Genomic DNA, 20,799 nt, shown 5'->3' on the forward strand with positions numbered 1-20,799 from the left:
GGACCGGCGTCCGAAATGGACGAATCAACCTGTCTAGGTTTCAAGGATTTGTCTTTGCGCTTCTTCGTGGAAGCGGGCGTCGGAGGATCCGAGACGGCATATTATAATTACACCGCTTACCAAAGACTAACCTAGCACAATCTAACCTTCTTTTTATAGTGCGCTTATTAAACCTAGCACAAAACCGACACCCGACTACGTCGTGGTCCGGTCCCAAACAAGGAATGCAAAGAGAGTGATAATCCCTATGCGGTATCTGTTTCCCACAAGAAATACAATTATTCACTTTTTCTGACATCCGGAATTAACTGAGGCAAGAAAAAACAAAAATATTCCCAACGGGTACTTAGCCCAACTTGGTTTCGGTCTGAAACTCAGAATACGAAAATTTCAGAACGCCGAACGGCACTTGCAACGCTGCTTCTGCATCGGACCATGCGGCAAAAAAGACCGAGGATAAGACGTCGGTCATGCGCTTTTATACCCTGACGCTATGATGTCAGATCTGAGCGCCCATGACCGACGTCAGCCTAATACTTTGGTATTCGGGCCGACCGAGGACAGCGGACTACCCATATGTAAGGACTGCAGCAATGTGAGATGAAGAACATCCCCCAAGCTATGTTGGTGTGTACTCAATGGGCTGCTTGTGTTGTAGTCCTTAAGTTGGCATGCCCTGTAAAGTCTATGCAAGATGACTAACTGCATGCATGCCTCCTTACTTCATGCAAGGTAATAAAGTAATTGTACATTTATTCAGCGTGCTTGTACAAGTTCTAGAAAACTGTAAAGATGGAAGGTCACTTTTGGTGTGTATGCTAAAATAATGGAAACAGCCGACTTCAAATTATTAAACATGACTGGATAAATGAAATGCATAACAAGCAAACTGGCAGGTCTCCAAAAAGCCCTGAGGGCATGATGCATGCGGTGTAACCATCAAACTCCAATCTGGAGAGCAGTTACAGAAAACTGCTGAGCAGTCAATGGACTGAAAGTAGTAGTTTGGATACTTTACATTAAATTAAACAATGGAAATAACCAATCCAGAAGGGACAAAGTCTATTTTATAGATAATTTGGGTGAGGTAATACTATAAAATTCATGGAACTGTACTGTAACTGTGGTTAATTTCGGCTATACCCCCTGTCATAAATATGCAGCTTGACAGAACCCATAAGGTGAATGCACCAGGTAGAGTTCTAGGCATCCAAGATACCTTCTTTGCAAATTCCACAGCCATAGTGCCAGGCACTGGTTAATGAAGAGGGTGAGTGACGAGTGTGTATGTTTGGGGGAGGGGTACTTTTGGCAGGTCATACAGTCAGATTTTCCAAAGAATTATCATTCTTTTCAGTGGACTTACATAAGCCAGCATTACAAACAGATGATGTGGAAAAAATAGCTAGCACTGGGGGGAGGGATTACTGTCACTTAAAACCTGCATCCAGAAGTTCTGGTGGTATGATGGATGGGGAGCCCTGGTCTTCCAAATACTATGCAGAGGCTGAAAGTTAATGTGGTAATGAGGTTGAGCTAATGGATTATCGGAGTGGTGTGCCTAGTACACTTATTACAGAGAAACGTGATCAGCTGGTAGAAGGTGTGACACCCCTGCACTGGCCCAGTAATTAAGGGGCCCTGGTCCTCACCACTGGCAACAGTGAGGGACGTACACAATGGGAGGATTAAAAGTATACACACAGTAAATTGCAGTTTCCCTTAAGAGCACACAGAGACCACAGTCAGTCTGGGGCTGGTTTCTCCCTCTTTCTCCAGATCCCCAATAAGACTTCCCACTGGCACAGCTATAAGGGTTGAGATCTCAGCTGAGTGTCCAATCCAAGCTCTCCAGTGCCCTTTCTGACCAACCAGCGCTTCGTGTCCCTGCCCAAGTAGCTGACACACAAACTCTTTGAGATTTGATTTATATACCAACACACACACACACACACACACACACACACACACACACACACACACACACACACACACACACACACCTGGGAAAGGCTGCACAGGTTTACTAGCTATGCCCCCTTCTGCCCAGACTATAAGGTAGTTCTGACTGTCAGCAGCCACTCTTTATCAGCTACTTTAAGGCCCTTAGCAAAGGGTGTCCAATCCTACTGTGCAATGTTACTATTAATCCAAATGGTAGTCTGACCAACAGCAAGGCTATTTAGGAGGGGCCTGTACGATGTCACCAAATAGATATGCAAGTACTCTAAGAACTTAAATATATCTCCAAATTCACAAATGTCAACCACAAAGACAGATTTAAATATATTTAATAATAGTAATTTCAGAGTTCAAAATCACAGGAAATATTTTAAAACAACATTGCAGGACAGTCTCAGATAAATACAGAAAATATCTAACTAATCTTTACTATATTCATAACTATATCTAAAAGAGATACCATGTCCTAAATCTTACTTACAGCAAGGCAAGTGCAGATGGTGATGGTGATGATGAGTGGATGTTGTCAGATCCATAGACAAATACAAAATGCACAGCCTCTCTCTGAGGGAGTTCTTAAATTAATATCAAATATTACTGCCGGGTTAGCTTGGATGACATCACGTTTTGTCACCTGACGTAAGTTCCCAAGCTAAACCCCCCATTGTAGCACTTGACATCTCCTTGTGAAAAAAATACATAGCTTTCAGGTGTTTGGAGTTGCTAGAAGATATAAAACAATAAAACAATGCGGAAGGCACCCTAGTTCTAGACATCCTGTCTCCTTGCTGTATTGAAACTAACGTTTATAACACAATCATAAAATAATTTAATTTCAACTTATTTTCTTGAAGTTTTGTAAGTTAATCTTCTATGTTCCAGCAGGGTATGCTGTGGTTACATTCTTGAAGCTCAGTACATAACATACAGTTCTGTATAAATCATATCAGTATTCACAAATGACATAGAATTATTTACAAAATTCCAGATAGGTGGGCTGGTGGGCTGGCAGCGTGACAGAAGGTACAATCAGAAGGTGAGCACAGGGGTCTGAAGTAGTCCTTTGGTCTGCCCCAAAACACAGAACAGTAGAGATGAAGCCATACCATAAAAAAGAGCCCAAGCGAACTAAAGGATTGGCAGGAGACTAGAGTTAGACATCAGTCCCCAGTAAGGGCCCCTGAGGATGTCAAATGCACGCAAGAACTGATAAACTGGAAGTGCATAGTGGTTGAAGGCCAAGGTTCCAGAGGTAGGACAGAATCCACTCTGAAGGTTGCTGGAGAGACGCATCAGTGGATAAGATGTGAACTGCAGAAGGTCACTGGAGGAAGAAAGAAAGAGAAATGTACATCCTACAGTAAGAAAGATTGGCTAAGGGATTAGGGTGTGCTGCACTGCTAGTCAGTAACGTGAGTCTCCACTGTTGTCAGTTTAATTTTGCAAGGTGAGCTTGGAGTGAGCAGTAGTACAGATCATTTTTTTAAAAAAAACTGTATGGGAGGAGTGGCAGTGTCTGGAGATTGGGCATAAGGGAAGACATGACCATGTGCAGTGAGGACTGACAATGATTTGATGTTTAAGGTTTAAATGACCTTATCTATTAAACTACAATAAATGCATAATGTCACAAATTCATGTTTATTTTCAACAACATAAGTGCACAATGACTGTGTATGCGCCATAACTCGCATTTTCACTAGATTTTCACATATTACAAAACACAAATGACAACCCAAATGTGCAAGACACAGCAGTATATATCTGGACTTCACAGACCACTACTAGTTTAAGGTATGACACCACCACTGTATGAAACTAAAAAATTCAAGCCACTGTTACACTTTTGGGAAAATACTACAATACATAAGTTAGTTAGCTGATCCGATTCTTTCCCACTTCCTAGTCTTCATGTTGTACCTCCAAAAAGATGCAATGTATTACATAACTTTATTAATAAAATCAGTAAAGTGCACTGATGACAGGTTTATGTGACTTGTTTTATCCATTTCATAAGTCATCTTACAGCACAAAATACCAGGGAGGGTCACTTCGGTGTCACAGTTCTTTAACAATGCCAGAGGGATTTTATATAAACAAATACCACATTACTTAAACCCTTTATAGGGACACTGCTTGAAAAAGCATGTCACAAAAAAGCTAACTTGTGCAGACAAATGCTGAAACCACAGATTATGCGATCTAGAGGCAATATTTAAAAAAAACACTCTAAAAATGCATATATAAGTAAAGATGTTACCCTGAATAGGATGCTCCATAAAATTCCACGTCCTAGTATATCTATAACTACATCGAACCATGCTCCAAATTCAGATACCTGTTTGAGCTTCCGGGCTGCATAACCATCAACACCTTAAAACACAGTAAAACAAATGATTTTTACTACACAGCTTTTATAAATATAACATTTTCGGTACTTACATATTATCGCAACCACACATTTGTCAGCATTCAAGGCATTCTCGGCAGCACGTTATTTCAGTGAGAATGGAATAACATGCTGCCAAAAATGCCATGAATGCTGTCAATGCGTGGTTATAATATGGAGTACTGATCACTTTAAGCTTGTCAAGATTAAGTTTGGCCAGCATATTTAAGATAATACTTTTTTTAAAATATTACCAAGCAATGCAAAATATTTCGGAAATAAATCATAGAAAAATGAAAACCATTTTAAGTCAAGGTATGAAGAGAGATGGAAGCCTGTTTTGTGTGTGTGTGTGTGTGTGTGTGTGTGTGTGTGTGTGTGTGTGTGTGTGTGTGTGTGTGTGTGTGAGAGAGAGAGAAAGGTGAGGGGGGGTAGGGAAGGAGTACAACAAGAAATGCATATTTAAAAAGAATGTGCGATAAAACACAATAGACTGTAAACATTGATAATTACACATATATTTTAATCCCTTCTCCCCAAAATAATTGTCTACATTAAAATTTCTGTTGAATGATTTTTAAAGGAATAAAGCGTTCTTCTGTAAATTAAGAACAGAATTTATAACGATATAAAGAACAAACTCTGTATTTTAAAGTAAAAAAAAAACAGACAAGTTTAAAATATAAGCAGAACTTTAATGGTGTGCTTTGTAACACTTTCTTAGCATTTCTAACTTTATTTTTTATATGTGACTGTAGTATTTCAGAAACCCATTTGTGAAATGTCAAAGCTGATAACAGAGATGCCACAAGAAGTGTTGAGAGCACAGATGTTGTGTAGAAGAAACTTTAACAGACGATGATTTACATATTATAACAACCACACATTGTCAGCATTCTCGGCAACACGAAATTACAGTGAGAATGGAACGCTGCAGATAATGCCTTGAATACTGACAATGTGTGGTTGCGATAATATGCAAGTACCACTTCTTCAAATCATATCAAATCACACTTTATTTGTATAGCACTTTATCAAAACTAAATGTACAGTTAAAACAATAATGACAACATAAGGCAATAAAAAAATAAAAATTGGTGCAAAGGGATCAAACAGCGCATCATATGTATGCAACTCTTCTGTCCTTTTTGCTATCAGCAACTTTTTTCACCTATCTGCATATTATTCAAGTATTGTGCAGTAATAATGAACTGTGTTCTTATGAATGTCAGATCATCAACAGACAATTCTGGGAGTGTTCATGAATTGTATCCAAATTACTGAATACCACCTTCAGAGATCACCAAAACTTTTTTTTTTTTTTTGCATGTAGGCCAGCATGCCTGCATCTTCCATTCAACCCTGACCTTACACATACGAACTCCATGGTCGCAAAACAGTGTGGAAAAGGGCAACACCATTCAGTTATGTTAACTAACTGAACTGGGCCTCTCAGAACTGTCAGTCATGCTGGTGTCAAGCTCCTGTTCTTACTGCAGTAGTTGTGAAGATGTGCATATTCTTCCACAAGACTAACTCTAGCTTCAGCTATATTTTTCCAAGTCATCTGCTGCCGTCCTGTATGTGGGGAGAAGCCTCTACCTTTATGGTCATTAGTGGCATCTATGGTACAGCAATCACTGTCCCTTGTCTCTTCATCAGTTCTTTAAGCTGCTTTACTTCAGGATGTTCTTCATATGCAACACATGTTGAAATCTACTGTTTTCGTCGTTGCAGACACCTATTCACCCATAACCCCTTTTTTCCATTTTTGCACATGGGGTTGGAGTGTCACATCAACAGTGACCATCATCTAGATCCAATGTTCACACTGCTGGATGGCTAGCCTTGAAAAGGTCATTCTCCTGAAAGTATAGTTGTGTAAAATCTTACCATAATGATAAATGTCCTTCTCTTCACTGATGTAGTATTCATAACTGCGAGGGATTCCCTGCCAAGGGCGACCCGCCATCCAGCCAATATACCAAAGCCTTTTACTAATTACAAGTACGTGGTACATCGCATGTATGCTCCTTGCGAACGTAGGGCATAAAAGCGATGTCCTCACATACTATCCTCAGAACTGAATGCTCCAACAGGAATGCCAGTCCAAGGAACAAAAGAGATAAACTGCACATCCAAAAGAAAAACAATGGGAAGGAGAAAGGGATAGAATACTGCAACAGTGAAGAGAAGGACACATCATTATGGTAAGATTTTACACAAGTATACTATGTTTTTCTATTTTACTGTTGCAGTATTGATAACATGAGGGAGAGTACCAAAGCTCAGGAAGAAACATGGGAGGAGGAGAGATCAGTAGAACTCTCTAAAAAAAAAAAACATGACAAATGGGTCTAGCAAAGCCAGCTCTAGATGTGGAAAGTCCATCCAACTTGTAATGTTTGGTAAAGGTATGTACAGAAGTTCAAGTAGCTGCTTCAAGAATGGAGTTAGTGTCCAAAAACTTGAAAAAAAAAAAGCACCAGAAGAAGCCACAGCCCTAGTAGAACAAGCCTTAACAGAATAAGGAAGGCTCTTACCATGAAAAACATAACAGAAAGAAAAAGCCTTAGAAATCCAAGAAAAAAATAGTCTGCTTAGAAACAGGCAATCTCAATGACCTGGGATGAAATGAAACAAAAAGATGGTCAGATTTTCTGATAGCCTTAGTCATATCTAAATAAAATCTGAGTTGTCTATGCATATCCAAGGTGTGTAGCACCCTCTCACTAGTAGATTGTGGAAAAGGGGAAAAAAGTGGGCAAATGAATAGATTAAGTGATAACTCATTCATAACCTTGGGCATGAAAGTGGGGTTAGTACATAAGAACACCCTGTCCTTACGAAAAAAAAACAAAAAAGGAGGCAAAGCCATAAGAGCTTGAAGCTCAGACACCCCCCTGGCTGAAGTCAAAGCTAACAACAAAACAGTCTTCCAAGTACAATGTTGCAAGGAAGCTGAAGCTGCAGGCTCAAAAGGAGCCAAAGTCAGTTTTTCCGAAACAAAGTTAAGATCCCAAGGAGGAGAAACAGGCTTCCTGGGAGGTCCAATGTGAGGGACACCTTTGAGGAATTGTTTAGCCTCAAATCTAGAGACTAAAGGAGAAGATAAAATGCAGACGAGCAGAAATAGCTGACAAGTTGGCCTTGACAGAGGAGTAAGCCAACCCAGCATTGAGCAATATACACCAATAAGACAAAGCCACAGGGACATCGACGGTCAGTGGATCCAGGTTACGTGAAAAACACCAAACAGAAAACCTCTTCCATTTGGATAAGCAGGATCTCTTAGTATTGGGTTTCCTGGCATCCTGCACAACATTAAGCACGTCCTCAGAGAAAAGGTGCCTGAAAGGAATCAAAATCCTATTACCCACAGAGACAGATGCAGAGTAGACAGGTGTAGATGAACAAGAGATCCTTTGTCTTGTGTGAGAAGGTCCACCCTGTGAGGTAACGTGTAATGATTTTCCTTGGCTAAATGCAAATAAAGTGGGTGCCAATGTTGTCTTGGCCAAAAGGGAGTCACCAGCAAGATTTTTGATTTGTCAGGCTGAATCTTGAACAGGACCTTTGGAATGAGAGTAAAGGTGGGATGCATAAAGAAACATTCCCTTCCAAGAAACTGATAGGGTGTCAACTTTCCAAACCAGAGGATCTGGGACTCTGGCACAAAATTGGGGAAGCTGTCTATCCAGAGGGAAGGCAAATAGATCTACTTGAGGAGTACCCCACTGATCGACAATGTCCAAAAACACATCAGTGTGAAGCATCCATTCATGGGATTGAATCAAATCAAGGACCTGCTAAAACAGTCTGCCACATAATTCTGACTGGAGATGTACACTGCCTGAAGAGTGACATGGTACTGAACTGCAAGTTCCCATGCCATGAGAGCGAACCTGCACAGGAGATAGATCCCCCCCATTTGTTTACATACCAGAGGATTGTGGTACTGTCTGTAAACAATTTAAGAGGTCCTGGGAGGAAAAGAAGATGAAAGGCCTGAAGAGCCAGCAGAAGCACTCTCACCTTTTTGATGCTGATGTGCTGTTTTCTTTGAGAAGGGGACCAGATCCCCTGTACCTTCAAGAAGCCAAAAGCTGCTCCCCAACCCACATCTGAAGTATCTGTGAACAGTTTTTGAGAGGGAAGAGAAGGACGCAAAGGGAGGCCTGAGTTCAGAGACATCTGCTGAATCCACCAACAAAGTTTCTTTTTTAGACAGGGAAGAAGAGGAACCAAGAAGTCTAGAGGATGTGCATGCTGCAGCCAAACTGATTTCAAGTACCACTGAAACTTCCTCGTATGGAGTTTGGCCAGAGGTAACACTGGAATGGTAGGTGTTATAAACCCCAGAAGCCTCAGGAACTCCATGGCTGTAAACAAGTGTACAGGAAAAAAGATTTTGCAAGAAAAAAATGAGGGACAGGGCCTTCGGAGGAGGCAGAATGGCAAGCATAGGGTCTGTCTGTATCCTGGACCCCAGGAAAACATGATCCTGAGAAGGAGTGAGAGATTATTTTTTTTTAATTGATTGTGAACTCCAAACTTTGCAGAATAGAAATGAAGAAGTGTAGGTTCTGCAGTAAGATCTCTGGAGAGGTTGCCTGAAGCAGAAGATCATCTACATAAGGGAAAACTTGGAAGCCTTGAAGCCTGCAGAAAGCAATTACAGGAGCTAGGCATTTGGTGAGTACCCTTGGGGCTGTAGAAAGGCCAAAGGGCAAAGCAGAGAACATGAATGTGAGGAAGCAACAAAGAAATGTAAAAATTTCCTGTAAAGGGAATGAATAGGAATGTGAAGGTAGGCATCCTTGATATCCAGTGAGGCCATGAAAGCCTGAGGAAGAATGAGAGAGAATAAAGTCTGAAGAAACAACACACAGAAAGAAGGAACTTTCAGGAATGTATTGATATGTGAAAGATCTAGAATTGGTCTCCAAGGACCGTCCTTTCTAGGCAGAAGAAACATTCTGGAATAAAACCATCTACTTCTGTGAGCCAGTGGAACTTCCTGAATTGTTCCCTGATTCAGCAATTCCTGAAGCACATCTGGGAAGAACTGCAGCTGTTCCTGAGATGAATGAGGAATGCCCATGAATGGAAGAGATTTCCAGGCCATGAAATACCTTGTTGAATAATGGAAAGAACTCGTGTCCCGAGTTATGTTTTCCCAAAAACTGGAAGAGACAGAAAAAGACGAAGGGAAACAGGAATAAGGCTGTGAAAAGTGAGGTAATCACGGACTACTTGGCTTGTCAGGAAAAGACTGCTTCTGGCAGGAGCAGCATAAGAAGCCTTAGCTGGAGGAGCTCTCCTACCACCCTTCTTATTCTTAGATGGGGGTGGGCGAGCCTGTTTATGAACAAAAGGGGTTTTGGAAGGGTAGTTTCTGTGAAACTTCGGCACAGGTGAGATAAAAATAGGTTTCAAATCCTGTAACTCCTTACCTTTCTCCAGCAAGGACTTAAATCAGCAGCAGCACTACCAAACAAAGCATTATTATCCAGTGGAGCATCCATTAACTTAGATTCAATGTCATCTGGCAATGGTTAAAGCCTTAACCGAGAGTACCTCCTCAAAACAGAGCGTGATTCAGCTGTCCTGGAGGATGCTTCTGCTGCATCATAGCTCCACTTAACGGAATGGCATGCTACCTGAGAGGAAACAGGGACAAGGAATGTGTCTTCCCTTCTCTATCTGGAAGGCCAGAAAAAGTGGCGTGGGAAAGGACAGCCAAAACATATCTGGTCATGTGACTGGTAATTAATAGCAAGGAAAGCTAGGGTGGCAGAGGTGTACACCTTCTTGCCCAATCTTTCCATAGTCCTGCTCTCCTTATCAGAAGGGAGAAGGGAAGCGGATGGCAGTAGTCTGGAAGATTTATCCAAAGCCACAGAAACCACAGCAGGGTCAGCTGAAGGGGAAATGAAACAAAACTTGCTGTCCTCTGGCACTTTAAAAAATTGGACTGGCTTCTTAGGGACAGGAGGCTGAGAATCTGGAGCCTGGGATGCTGAAGAGAATGCATCCAGTAAAGTAGGCAAAACAGCAGAAGAAGAAGCAGACTCCATTTGTAAGAACTCATAACATCTCTTCTGCACATTTGAAACCTGTGAGCAATCCCACCTGAAATACTCCTTCATTTTAGCAATAGTTTCCCCAAAAGTAATCTTTCTATAGGAGATTCTGTGTCATTAGATTCCTCTTCCGGAGATGCATACTCTAAAGGAGATGGAATCTGGGTGGAATATGCTAAGGATTCATCATCTGAAGGTACTTAATCCTCAAAAGGTTCCTGTTCTCTAACTCTCTTCTTGAGGGGAAGATGTCCAAGGCGAAGAAGGGCCAGAGACACTCAAAGGAGGTTTTAAAACAATAAGGGCATTAAATAAGCCCTGGGTAAAATTTTGCCATTCACTTTGAGTGTCTCTGGGAGCAGGAGGATGTTTAGTCTTTTGCTTCTTTTTTAACTGCACATCCGGCTTATGAAGGGTGGAAGGGCCTGACGTTGGCCTACACTCTACAATTGTAGTCGAAATTTCCTCCCTAACCAAAATTTAAGGAATCCCACTCAGGCTTTAAATGATGATGAGTCTAGGTTCCCCGGAGCATCCGAAGCGGATGTCTGCAGAACCTCCGAGGACATGCCGGTAGTGGGATCCATGCTGGCTCTGATGTGTTCCCAAATAACGAATCTCACCCATGAATCAGATGCATCTCCAGGCCTTCATCAGCCTCGAGAGAGATGTTCAATGCAGGGTGTGCAGCAGAAGAGTCAGACATAGGCTTTTTGGCCGTTCTCTTCAAAGATGACTTGACCTCAGGCTCATACGTTCCCTCCTTAGTGTCTCTCACCAATTGTTTTACATGCGGATTCTCAAGGTAAATAGGTAGAGATAAAACCCAACTACGTAATGTCTTAGGCACAAAGGCCTGGCAAATGGAACAAGATTTATGATTGTGAGTAGGCCCTAAACAAAACGAGCACTTCTCCTGACTATCCTTATGTGGAATCTGTCTCCACACTGGCATTTGCCTTTCTTGGATGGCATGAAAAACTCACACACAAAAGCAGTAGCAAAAAGGAAGAAGAAACCTCAACGGCGCATTTATCTGAAACAGCTTGATACACCAGCAAACAACTTGGGCAAGCAGACCAACAATCGAAGATGGCGTTCGGACCGGCGGGCAGAGGAGTTCAGAGCGGACGTCGCTTTTATGCCCTACGTTTGCAAGGAGCATATGTGCAATGTACTACGTACTTGTAAGTAGTAAAAGGCTTTGATACACTGGCCAGACGTCGGGTCGCCCTAGGCAGGGAATTCCTCATGATATGAATACTGCAACAGTAGAATAGAAGGACATCCTAAAATACATGTACACACATACAATCACACGTATGGACAATTTTAAGTGTCCATTCCACCTACTATACATCTTTGGAATGTCAGAAAAAAGCAATGCACTGAGAGAAATTCACAAGAACACAGGGATGACATGCAGACTCCACACAGAAGGCAGCCCAGCTGAGAACTGAACTAGGGAATCTCTTGCTGCGAAGTGACAAAATTATCCACTGCGCCACTGTGCCACTGACTGTGTTGCAGACATTCATTTTTGCAAAGGAAAGTAGACAAAATATGTTCTTATCACATCAATTGATGTAAAACTGGACCTTCTTTGATAGGTAACTGGCTGGGTTTTCATCTTCACCAAATAATCATTATGCAAAAAACATGGAAAATACTGCATTTGGGGATATCCGCACATTAAAGGATAAATAAGCATATGAAGTATCAAGCTTGGCAGTTTACCTCTTGCCACTAGCAAGCACCTTCCTCCATTACCAAAAATAACAGTGAGGACACCTGCATTACAAACATGTAATTTTCAAATATGTATTTGCCCGACTTACTAGAAATACCTACAGTTGAGGCTTGTGTAGGAGACACTTAGTCACAGTTAGATGGATGTAGAGTGTTCCTGTTCCATCATGGAGCAAATCTCTCCTTGAACAATGTATCACATAAAAATCTATCCATTACATACAACATCAAGGACCTGCCTTCACGGGTTCTTGGTTGGGCTGTATCTCGAGCACTAACTACCAGGTTGGAAACAGCCGAAGGTCTGCACAAACACAGAGCTCAGAAAATTAAATCCTAGAGAAATGTTTACCAAGCTGAGGCTTAAATCTGAAAGTTGTAGTCAAGACAATACCAGCTGGTGAAGGCTTGCACTGAAAAAGAAGAAATGGCCACTATACATACACCTGTACTGACGGCATTCTTGAAGTAAGCATTAGGGGTGGCCACTACTCTGTTGGAAAGAGCTTTGATCACAGCATTTACCAGCAGCAGGTTAGATGCTTGATGGCAAAAGACAATGCAGTTGGCAATTCAAAGAGAAAGTGTCTGATTGGCATCTGACATTCCTCCCCTTCTGGTGCACAAAAGACAAACAACTTAGTCGGCTTCATAAAATCCTGCAGGTTTTCAAGTATGAGCAGTCTGTGCACATGCAGGATATGAAGATCCCTCTCTTCCGAAGTTTCTGCCCCTAAAAAGAAAACTATGACACAGACAACCCTCTCCTCCTCCCACAAAACACAAATACATGCGAGAGATGCAACTATACGGCCAAACTGGAGGCTGAGCTCTCTCAACATAGGACTGGCAAGACCAGTCAGGAGGAGAAGATTACCACACACACTATAGACCCAGTCTCACATAGTACCATTACAACCTCAAATCATACACATAAACACACAAAGACATACTCGGAGGCTCTGATCAAAAATCTACCAAAACAGCAGAGGCCACCAAAGCAGACACCCAAACAACCACCACCTCAGAACACAACACCTGCAACACATAGACCTCACAGTCAGAGTGTCAAACAGTCACAGCCCTTAAAGCCAAACACAATGCCAGACACACTAGTCATTGGTGACTCCATAGTCAGACACACTGACGTCCCGCTCACCAGACTGAGTAAGGAGAAGGTCACAGTAAGCTGTCTGTCGGGCGCTAGAATCCGCCACATAACGCAAGCACTCAGGTCTCTCAACAGCAGGTACAAATATGACTCAGTCATTGTCCACGCTGGTGTAAACGACCTGAGACGCACCTCCTTGGACTACATGAAAAGAGACATTGAGGAGCTCTCTGATTATGTAGCCCAGGCAGGTATGACCCTGACCTTGAGCAGTATCCTACCTTCACCAAGAATGATGCCACAATACAGAGATAAGATGATCAGCTTTAACAATTGGCTTAAACACTGGTGTCATTCAAAGGGGATCCAGTATCTGTCTGCCTGGGATGACATGCTGGACAAGCCACGCTGCTTCGCAAGGGACGGCTTGCACCTGTCACCCTGGGATTCGGATATTGGCAAAGGCTCTTGCCACCCCATAGTGCCTTTTTAGGCAAGGCTCAAATTCTAAACCTACCACCCTAGAACACAAAAAGGAAAAACTAAGGGTAATGCTGCTCAATGCCAGAAGTCTAAATCTCAAAATGCACGCACTCGAGGCCCTTCTCAGTATGGAGAACATCGATGTCTGTGCTGTGACAGAAACCTGGTTCAAGGCTCCTGAGAGCACCCCAGCGATATCAGGTTTTACCTCATATCATGCGTTCCAGCCCCAAAATCCGGACAATACCAAGAAAGGAGGGGGTATCCATATTCATCAAGGACACCCACACCTCAAGACTGGTGGCAACGCATGATGCATCGGAGACCATCCAGGTGCAATTAACCATAGGCAAGACTGCTCTGCAAATTGTAGCATGTTACAGGCCACCCTCACAAACTCAGGAACCTCACATGGCCTTCCTGAAAACACTAGAGGGATAAATGTATCACCAAACACCATCATACTAGGTGACTTCAATTACCCTAATATAGACTGGGAACACTACTCAAGCCCAAACACCCTAGCCCAAAAGTTCCTGGAATTCATAAACTCAAATGCCATGGAACAACTAGTCACCATCCCAACAAGAGGAGATAACATACTTGATCTCATCATCACGAACATGGGAGCACAATGTTCAACACCGGAAGTATACCCCTCACTGGTGAGATCAGACCACAAACTAATCTCGCTGGAGGTCTTCATCCCACCCCCACCTGAAATAAAAAAGACCACAGTAAAGAACTTCTCAAAAGCAGACTTCACACTTCTAAAGACTAGTGTGGTCTCCTTTAAGGCCCCCGAGCCGGCGGAAAACAGTACTCAAGCCGCTGAATCACTTACAAATGCCTTCTACCAGCACCTGCAGGACTGCATGGATAAGGCAATCCCAAGCAAAACAAAGACTCTTTGTACCAAAGGCAAGCGTCCAGTCTGGTGGACCCCAGCCATAAATAAACTCTACAACAAAAGGAGGAAGCTACTACAAGATAGAGCAAAATCCTTAAAAGGTAAGACACCCTTGATCACTATAAGTAAAAACTAAGAGCTCTCATAAAATCATCCAAAGCAAATTTCGAGAGAAAAATAGCTAAAGACTCAAAAGACAATCATAAGGCCTTCTTTAGCTATGTTAGAAACCTAGGAGGAAACTCCCAGATATGCTCAGAACTAGTTCAAAATGATGTGAAGATTACTGATCCTACAGACATTGCCAACATACTGGCTGACAGGTTCAGTGCAAACTTCTCCCCTCCCCCAAAAGGAGAGATATCTATACCAAACGATTTCAGCCCCCAAACATCTCCAGCGCCCAAGTGAGAACTGCTCTCTCCAAAGCAAAAACACAGCATCCATGGGACCTGATGGTGTCCCCGGCTGTGTGCTCCACGAACTCAATGAGGAATTAAACCCACAGCTAGGACAGCTGTTTAATCAAAGTCTTACCTCTGGATACGCACCCAGGAGTGGCGCACTGCAACTGTGGTCCCACTTCACAAAGGCGGTGCCTCCACCGACCCTGGAAATTACCGCCCATTAGCTTGACAAGCCTTATCTGCAAAGCCATGGAGAGGATCATAATGGACCTCATAAATAAAGACATAGGGAATTTGCAGACTTTGGATCCAACCCAGTTTGGCTTTGTCAAAGGCAGATCATGCCTTTTAAACTTGGTTGACTTTTGAAACAGTCTCCAAAGCCATTGATGAGGGAAAGGCAGTCCATACAGCCTACCTCGATCTGGCTAAGGCCTTCGATACAATACCCCACTCGGGTATCATTGAAAAACTCATCAGCTTAAATGTTAACCCATACATCACAAGATGGGTTGCAAACTGGCTGAGTGACAGAACCCACAGGGTCAGAGTTGCTGGCGCCATGTCAGACTCAAAGCCTGTCACAAGTGGTGTCCCACAGGGCTCAGTCCTGGGCCCACTCTTGTTTGGCATCTACTTTTCCAAGTAAAAGCAAACACAGGAGGGTTATGGCTGACAAAGTTTGCAGATGACTGCAAACTGGGCCATAATAGAAAACACATCTGACACAGATATCCTTCAGAAGGGTCTCACAGAAACGGATAACTGGTGCCAGAGCCACAGCCTAAAGTTAAATGCCAAAAAATGCATAGTCATACCCTTCGGGAAAAACAAGGTTACCCTAGCTACCAAATAGGTGGCAATCCACTGAGCACAGAAGAAGTTATCAGGGACCTGGGGACCCAGGTTGATAGTAGTCTGTCATTCGACACCCATGTAGCTAAAGTAGTTAGGAAGACCTTCTACATTGCCCACCTTATCATGAAGGGATTCTCATCTAGATCAAGGGAGGTCATAGTCTCCCTTTACTCATCACTCATCAGACCAATGATTGAGTACAATGCCCCATTCGGAATGTATCTGACCCGACACTTGCAGCAGCTGGAGAGGCCACAAAAGTTCCTCACCAAAAGGATAAAGGGTCTCAAAAATATGTCCTATGCTGCCCGACTGAAAGAACTCCAGCTCTATTCAGTCGCCACCGCTTGCTCAGAGGTGACCTTTGCCTAACATACAAGGCCATGTCAAACCCAGATTTGATGAATATGCTTCACCTCAAAAAATCTAGATCCATCAGAGCCACAAGGGCGGAGACTTAAACCTCGACACGACTATTAATAGGACGTGCTGGAGGGATAGATTCATCACCCAAAGACTCCCTATGCTGTGGAACAAAATCCCGGTACATGTGAGGCAGAGCACCTCGCTGGCCTTGTTCAAGAGAAATCTTGACCAATGGATGGGAGATCGCAGATATACCCCAGGGATTACCTCAGTGTCACTGCTCGACAGAGGCACAGCAAAATAATGGGTATAGTTCCCCATACTTAAGGGGTGGCGTAAGCCACAAAACGATGGGCTAGGCTTGTAAATGCCCTCGGGCAGATAGCCTAGTATGAACCTATGAACCTATACACTGGTTCAGGAACAGTTTCAAAACCACATTTTGAAAGCATCTTGGGTTCATACTGATGGATACCCTGCCTTTATGAAACTCCAGATATGGTTCTTTACACATAAGGGCTTGAAGATCATATAACCTACATGTGCAAGTGATAGAAACCAGAAAAATATATTTTACAAGAAGCAATATTCAGTGCTCCTTAGACAGCAAAATTAACTTGTAGACAGACAAATATGTTAACTTCAAATTCCACTGAATGGATGTCTTTTTTCAGAGGAGGACAAAGATGCAGCACTCCTTTCAGGAACTGCTTGACCAGTCACTGATGGGCCACAGTTCTGTCATCTACAACATCACAATGTATATTGATCATGAAGTAACAGAGTCCAAATCAAACAGATGTCCGAGATGCATAAAGCTCCCTTGCAAAGACCAAATGGTATGGGACAGGGTACTCCTCTGCCAACTGAGAACCAGTTTCACCTGGAGGCACAAAGCTACTAAGCAGTCTCAGTAACTTCTGAGACCACAGATGGCCAATCTGGCATGGATCAAGGGGTCAACATCAAAGACCAGGTCCTAATGCAGAATGAATTAATGCCCCAAATATGGGGATATTTCTGGACTTGGACTGGGAAAAAAGTAATAAATTACTAGGAACCTGGAAACCTGAAGACACACCTTACTCAGTCACCAGAGAGTAATAAGATTGAGCTTCATTTGTATCTCTCTGAACTTTGAATAAGATGTGGAATCAGTGGGCGTGTGTACTAAAATCTCCCATGCCACAGGAGACACAGTATACCCACTATAGTTTCCTCCCTGCCCTGCTGAACCTGGAACAGCACATTCCCTGAGTGGTGAACAGGTCAGTTTCTGGAGTGCCCCAGTTCCAGAAGTCCCTGACCAAGTAAGCCCTCTGAAATCAGCACCACTAGGAAAGAAATGGAGTGACTCAGAATGTCCTATTGCTGATTCACTTTCCTGGAGATGTGGACTGTTGCCACAGGGACGTCACTGTCTGTGGCCTAATGGTAGTTGAGCATCACCTCCCTGTAAAGGGTGTGTAATCTTGCGGATCTTATGCCTCTCCTTCCATGTTTAGGTACTGCAAAATGAAATGTTTTCTGAGCAGATAAGGGAAGTCCATGGAAGAAGCCGTCTCCAAGATCATCATGGCCAGAAATACTGCTCTTAGCACTAACTAAATGATTCTCATTTCCTGGGGGACAGAGGACCGCACTCCCTGTACCACGTGAACCTAGGTGAGGGCTCCAGCCCACAAGAGTCTACCACCAGAATCTGCAACACGTTCAGATGCAGAAGGTGAAGAACTACCAAAAGACTGGTGGTGTCTGTCCACCACTCTGGGGCCCACAGACAAGGGTCAAGCACTAAAAAAGATCTGTTTATGTATGGAGGTACTGAAGCTACTGACAAATTGTAATCCATTCCAGCATCCAAATCCAGAGGTGTGCAGGGTAGCCAATAAACTAAAAAGGCATAGTGGAGTCTAAGCTTAGAACCTCTGCTGTGTTCCATACCTAGGCAGCTGAAACAATGACTTCAAGACCTATTATCAAAGACAGAAATGGCTGGTACTGGAGAGTGCCCTGCCCTGCTCATTGTAGATAAAAGTAATCTTCTGTGTAGGAGACCAGGAGGACTTCCATTAATGCCCACTGATGGATTATTTCCAGGGATTCCCAAGACAGCACTATCAGCAGCTAGTTATTCAGACAAGATAATGCACGGAGATCCTTCTGCAAAGCTTCAGTCACAAAAGTCTTTATCTCGATAAAGATTCTGTGTACTGAAGAAAGCCCAAATGGCAATATTATAGTGAAAGTGATGCCCACCTACAGAGAAAGTACAGTTGTGTAAGTTAAACTTACCATAACAGTAGATGTCTGAATGACCACTGCTGCAGTAGCCTTAGCAATATGGCTTATATTATTTATTTTTAGTTTACATTTGGTTACCGGGAAAGTCTGACTGGGCACATGTCCTTTTTCAGCGGTGGCCCAGGAGAAAAGCTCCACATATAACAAACAGTAATATAATATAACATTTAAACAATGAGATAATCATACTGATTACATATTGATTGTATAACAATAATCAGTTTCACAATATAACATTTAAACTATAAGACAGGAATCTGACAGAGTTTCTAGTTTGAGGAGTTAGCAATCAGGTAGACATGTTAGTTAAGAGAAGTGATTATCATGTAAGGATAAAATTTTGGCACACAGTTATCATGTAAGGATAAAATTTTGGCACACAGTTTACATGCATACAACCATTTACACAATTATTATTAAAGTCACAGTTTGTCATTTGAGATAACCCAACCAATTTAGTGTTGTTGGTAAGAGTACATAAGAGGTAATTAAATTCTTCAGAGAGAGAAGGTTGTCAGGTGTAAAGCAAGGACAGAGTCACTTGTTATGAGAGTTTTTAGCATTTTTTTAAATTGAGACAGGGATGAGGTAGACAAAATGTCATATGGTAGTGAATTCCAGATTTTGCCTGTGTAGTTAGAGAATAGGGATTCTCCAGCAAAGTTTTTTTATTATGCTAAGGAATTAACAACCAACCACCATCCAAAGCTTCAAGGCACCTTCCATATGCCCAAACTGTCAGGCAGCTCGAGCTGAGCTGATTGAAAGACAAGTTTGGGCATGAAGCCCTTCAGCGGTGCTTTCCTGCCAGCAGACAGAGGGAGCCTGAGTCCTGAAAAGACAATGTTAGGAACAACAAAAAATTAATGTCCACACCCTGGCATAACACACACCAAAAAACAAGTGGATGGAGGAAGAGAGCACTTACTGCAACAGTGATTATTCGAACATCTATTATTATGGTAAATTTAACTTATACAACTGTAATATGCTCATCATACTGATCACTGGTGCAGCAGCCTTAGTTATATGGGTAGATTACCTTGGCTAACTACACTTGGGAGGTGGAAGGAGAACAGTCCAGGAACCCCTGGAGAATGGTTCTAGCAAAGCTAGATCTGGACTTAAAGAATCTTTGTGTTTTGTAAAAGTATGTACAGAGGACCAGGTATCAGCTTCTAGAATCCTTCTAGAATTCAGCCCTTTCCAAAAAGCCATAGATGAAACCAAGGCCTTAGAAAAGTTAGCCTTGTCTCTACCTGGAATAATTTTGTTACAGTGAATATAACAAAAGGTAACAGCTTTAGTCAACCATTTGGAAATGGTCTGTTTTGACTCAAGTTGTCCCTTCTGCTTACCTTCACATAAAATGAACAATTGCTCTGAAGATCTGACATATTTAGTTCTATCAAGACAGTACCGGAGTTGTCTGTGAACATCCAAGGTATGGGTATCCTTTCTCCCTCATTTTTAGATTCAGGCAAGAAGATGGATAGTTTGGCTTAAAGTAAACTTGGATACCAGTTTAGACATAAAAGAAGGATTAGTTCTCAAGGAAACCCTGCCTCTATGGAAAATCAGATACGGTTGACTCAACATAAGAGCTTGCAACTTACATACCCTTCTTTCAGAGGTTACAATAATCAGTAAAATTGTTTTCCATTTAGTAACCTCAAGTCAGAGAGCTTAGCTTGTTCAAATGGATCAAATGATAGCTTCTCTAACACAAAATTAAGATCCCAAAGAGAGGCAACTGGTTTTCTTGGAAGTTTTTAATGCAAAACCGATTCAAGAACATTCTGACATGCGACTGCCTTGAAAGAGCAGGATCCATGGCAAACATATTGAAATGACAGATAAATTAACCTCTAGCTCTCTACTTATTTTACCAGCAGAAAAGTAGCCAGATTTTTGCCACTGGAAGGGAGTGAGAGAGACAACCGCAATGTTTTGTATCCTGAACTACCTACCAACACTTCTGATGTGTTAGCCATTTTAGCTACCAGAAAATTACCTTATCCTACATACTGAAAACAATAAAGGTATGTACCCAAAACATGCCTTAAATCAGTTTAGCAGCTGTAAGGTAATTCAGTTAAATATCTGTTTTGAGGCCGCATGATCATTCCAACTCATCTAAATCATATAGCTACAATAAGATTGTTCAAGGGAAA

The 20,799-nt window shown here is 42.3% G+C and overlaps 1 protein-coding gene across 2 annotated transcripts in view; it reads right to left on the reverse strand.

Annotated features, from left to right (window-relative positions):
- The window catches only part of LOC122787704, a 507,928-nt gene that overhangs the window by 254,615 nt on the left and 232,514 nt on the right, over positions 1–20,799 (reverse strand). For both annotated transcript variants that reach the window (XM_044054557.1, XM_044054558.1), the window contains one exon: positions 4,223–4,335. In XM_044054557.1, the coding sequence (XP_043910492.1) occupies positions 4,223–4,335 (113 nt within the window). The remainder of the gene's footprint in view (positions 1–4,222; positions 4,336–20,799) is intronic.

The sequence above is a fragment of the Protopterus annectens genome, chromosome 13.part0, assembly GCF_019279795.1.
Source record: "Protopterus annectens isolate FY-2018-M chromosome 13.part0, PAN1.0, whole genome shotgun sequence".
Lineage (NCBI taxonomy): Eukaryota > Metazoa > Chordata > Ceratodontiformes > Protopteridae > Protopterus > Protopterus annectens.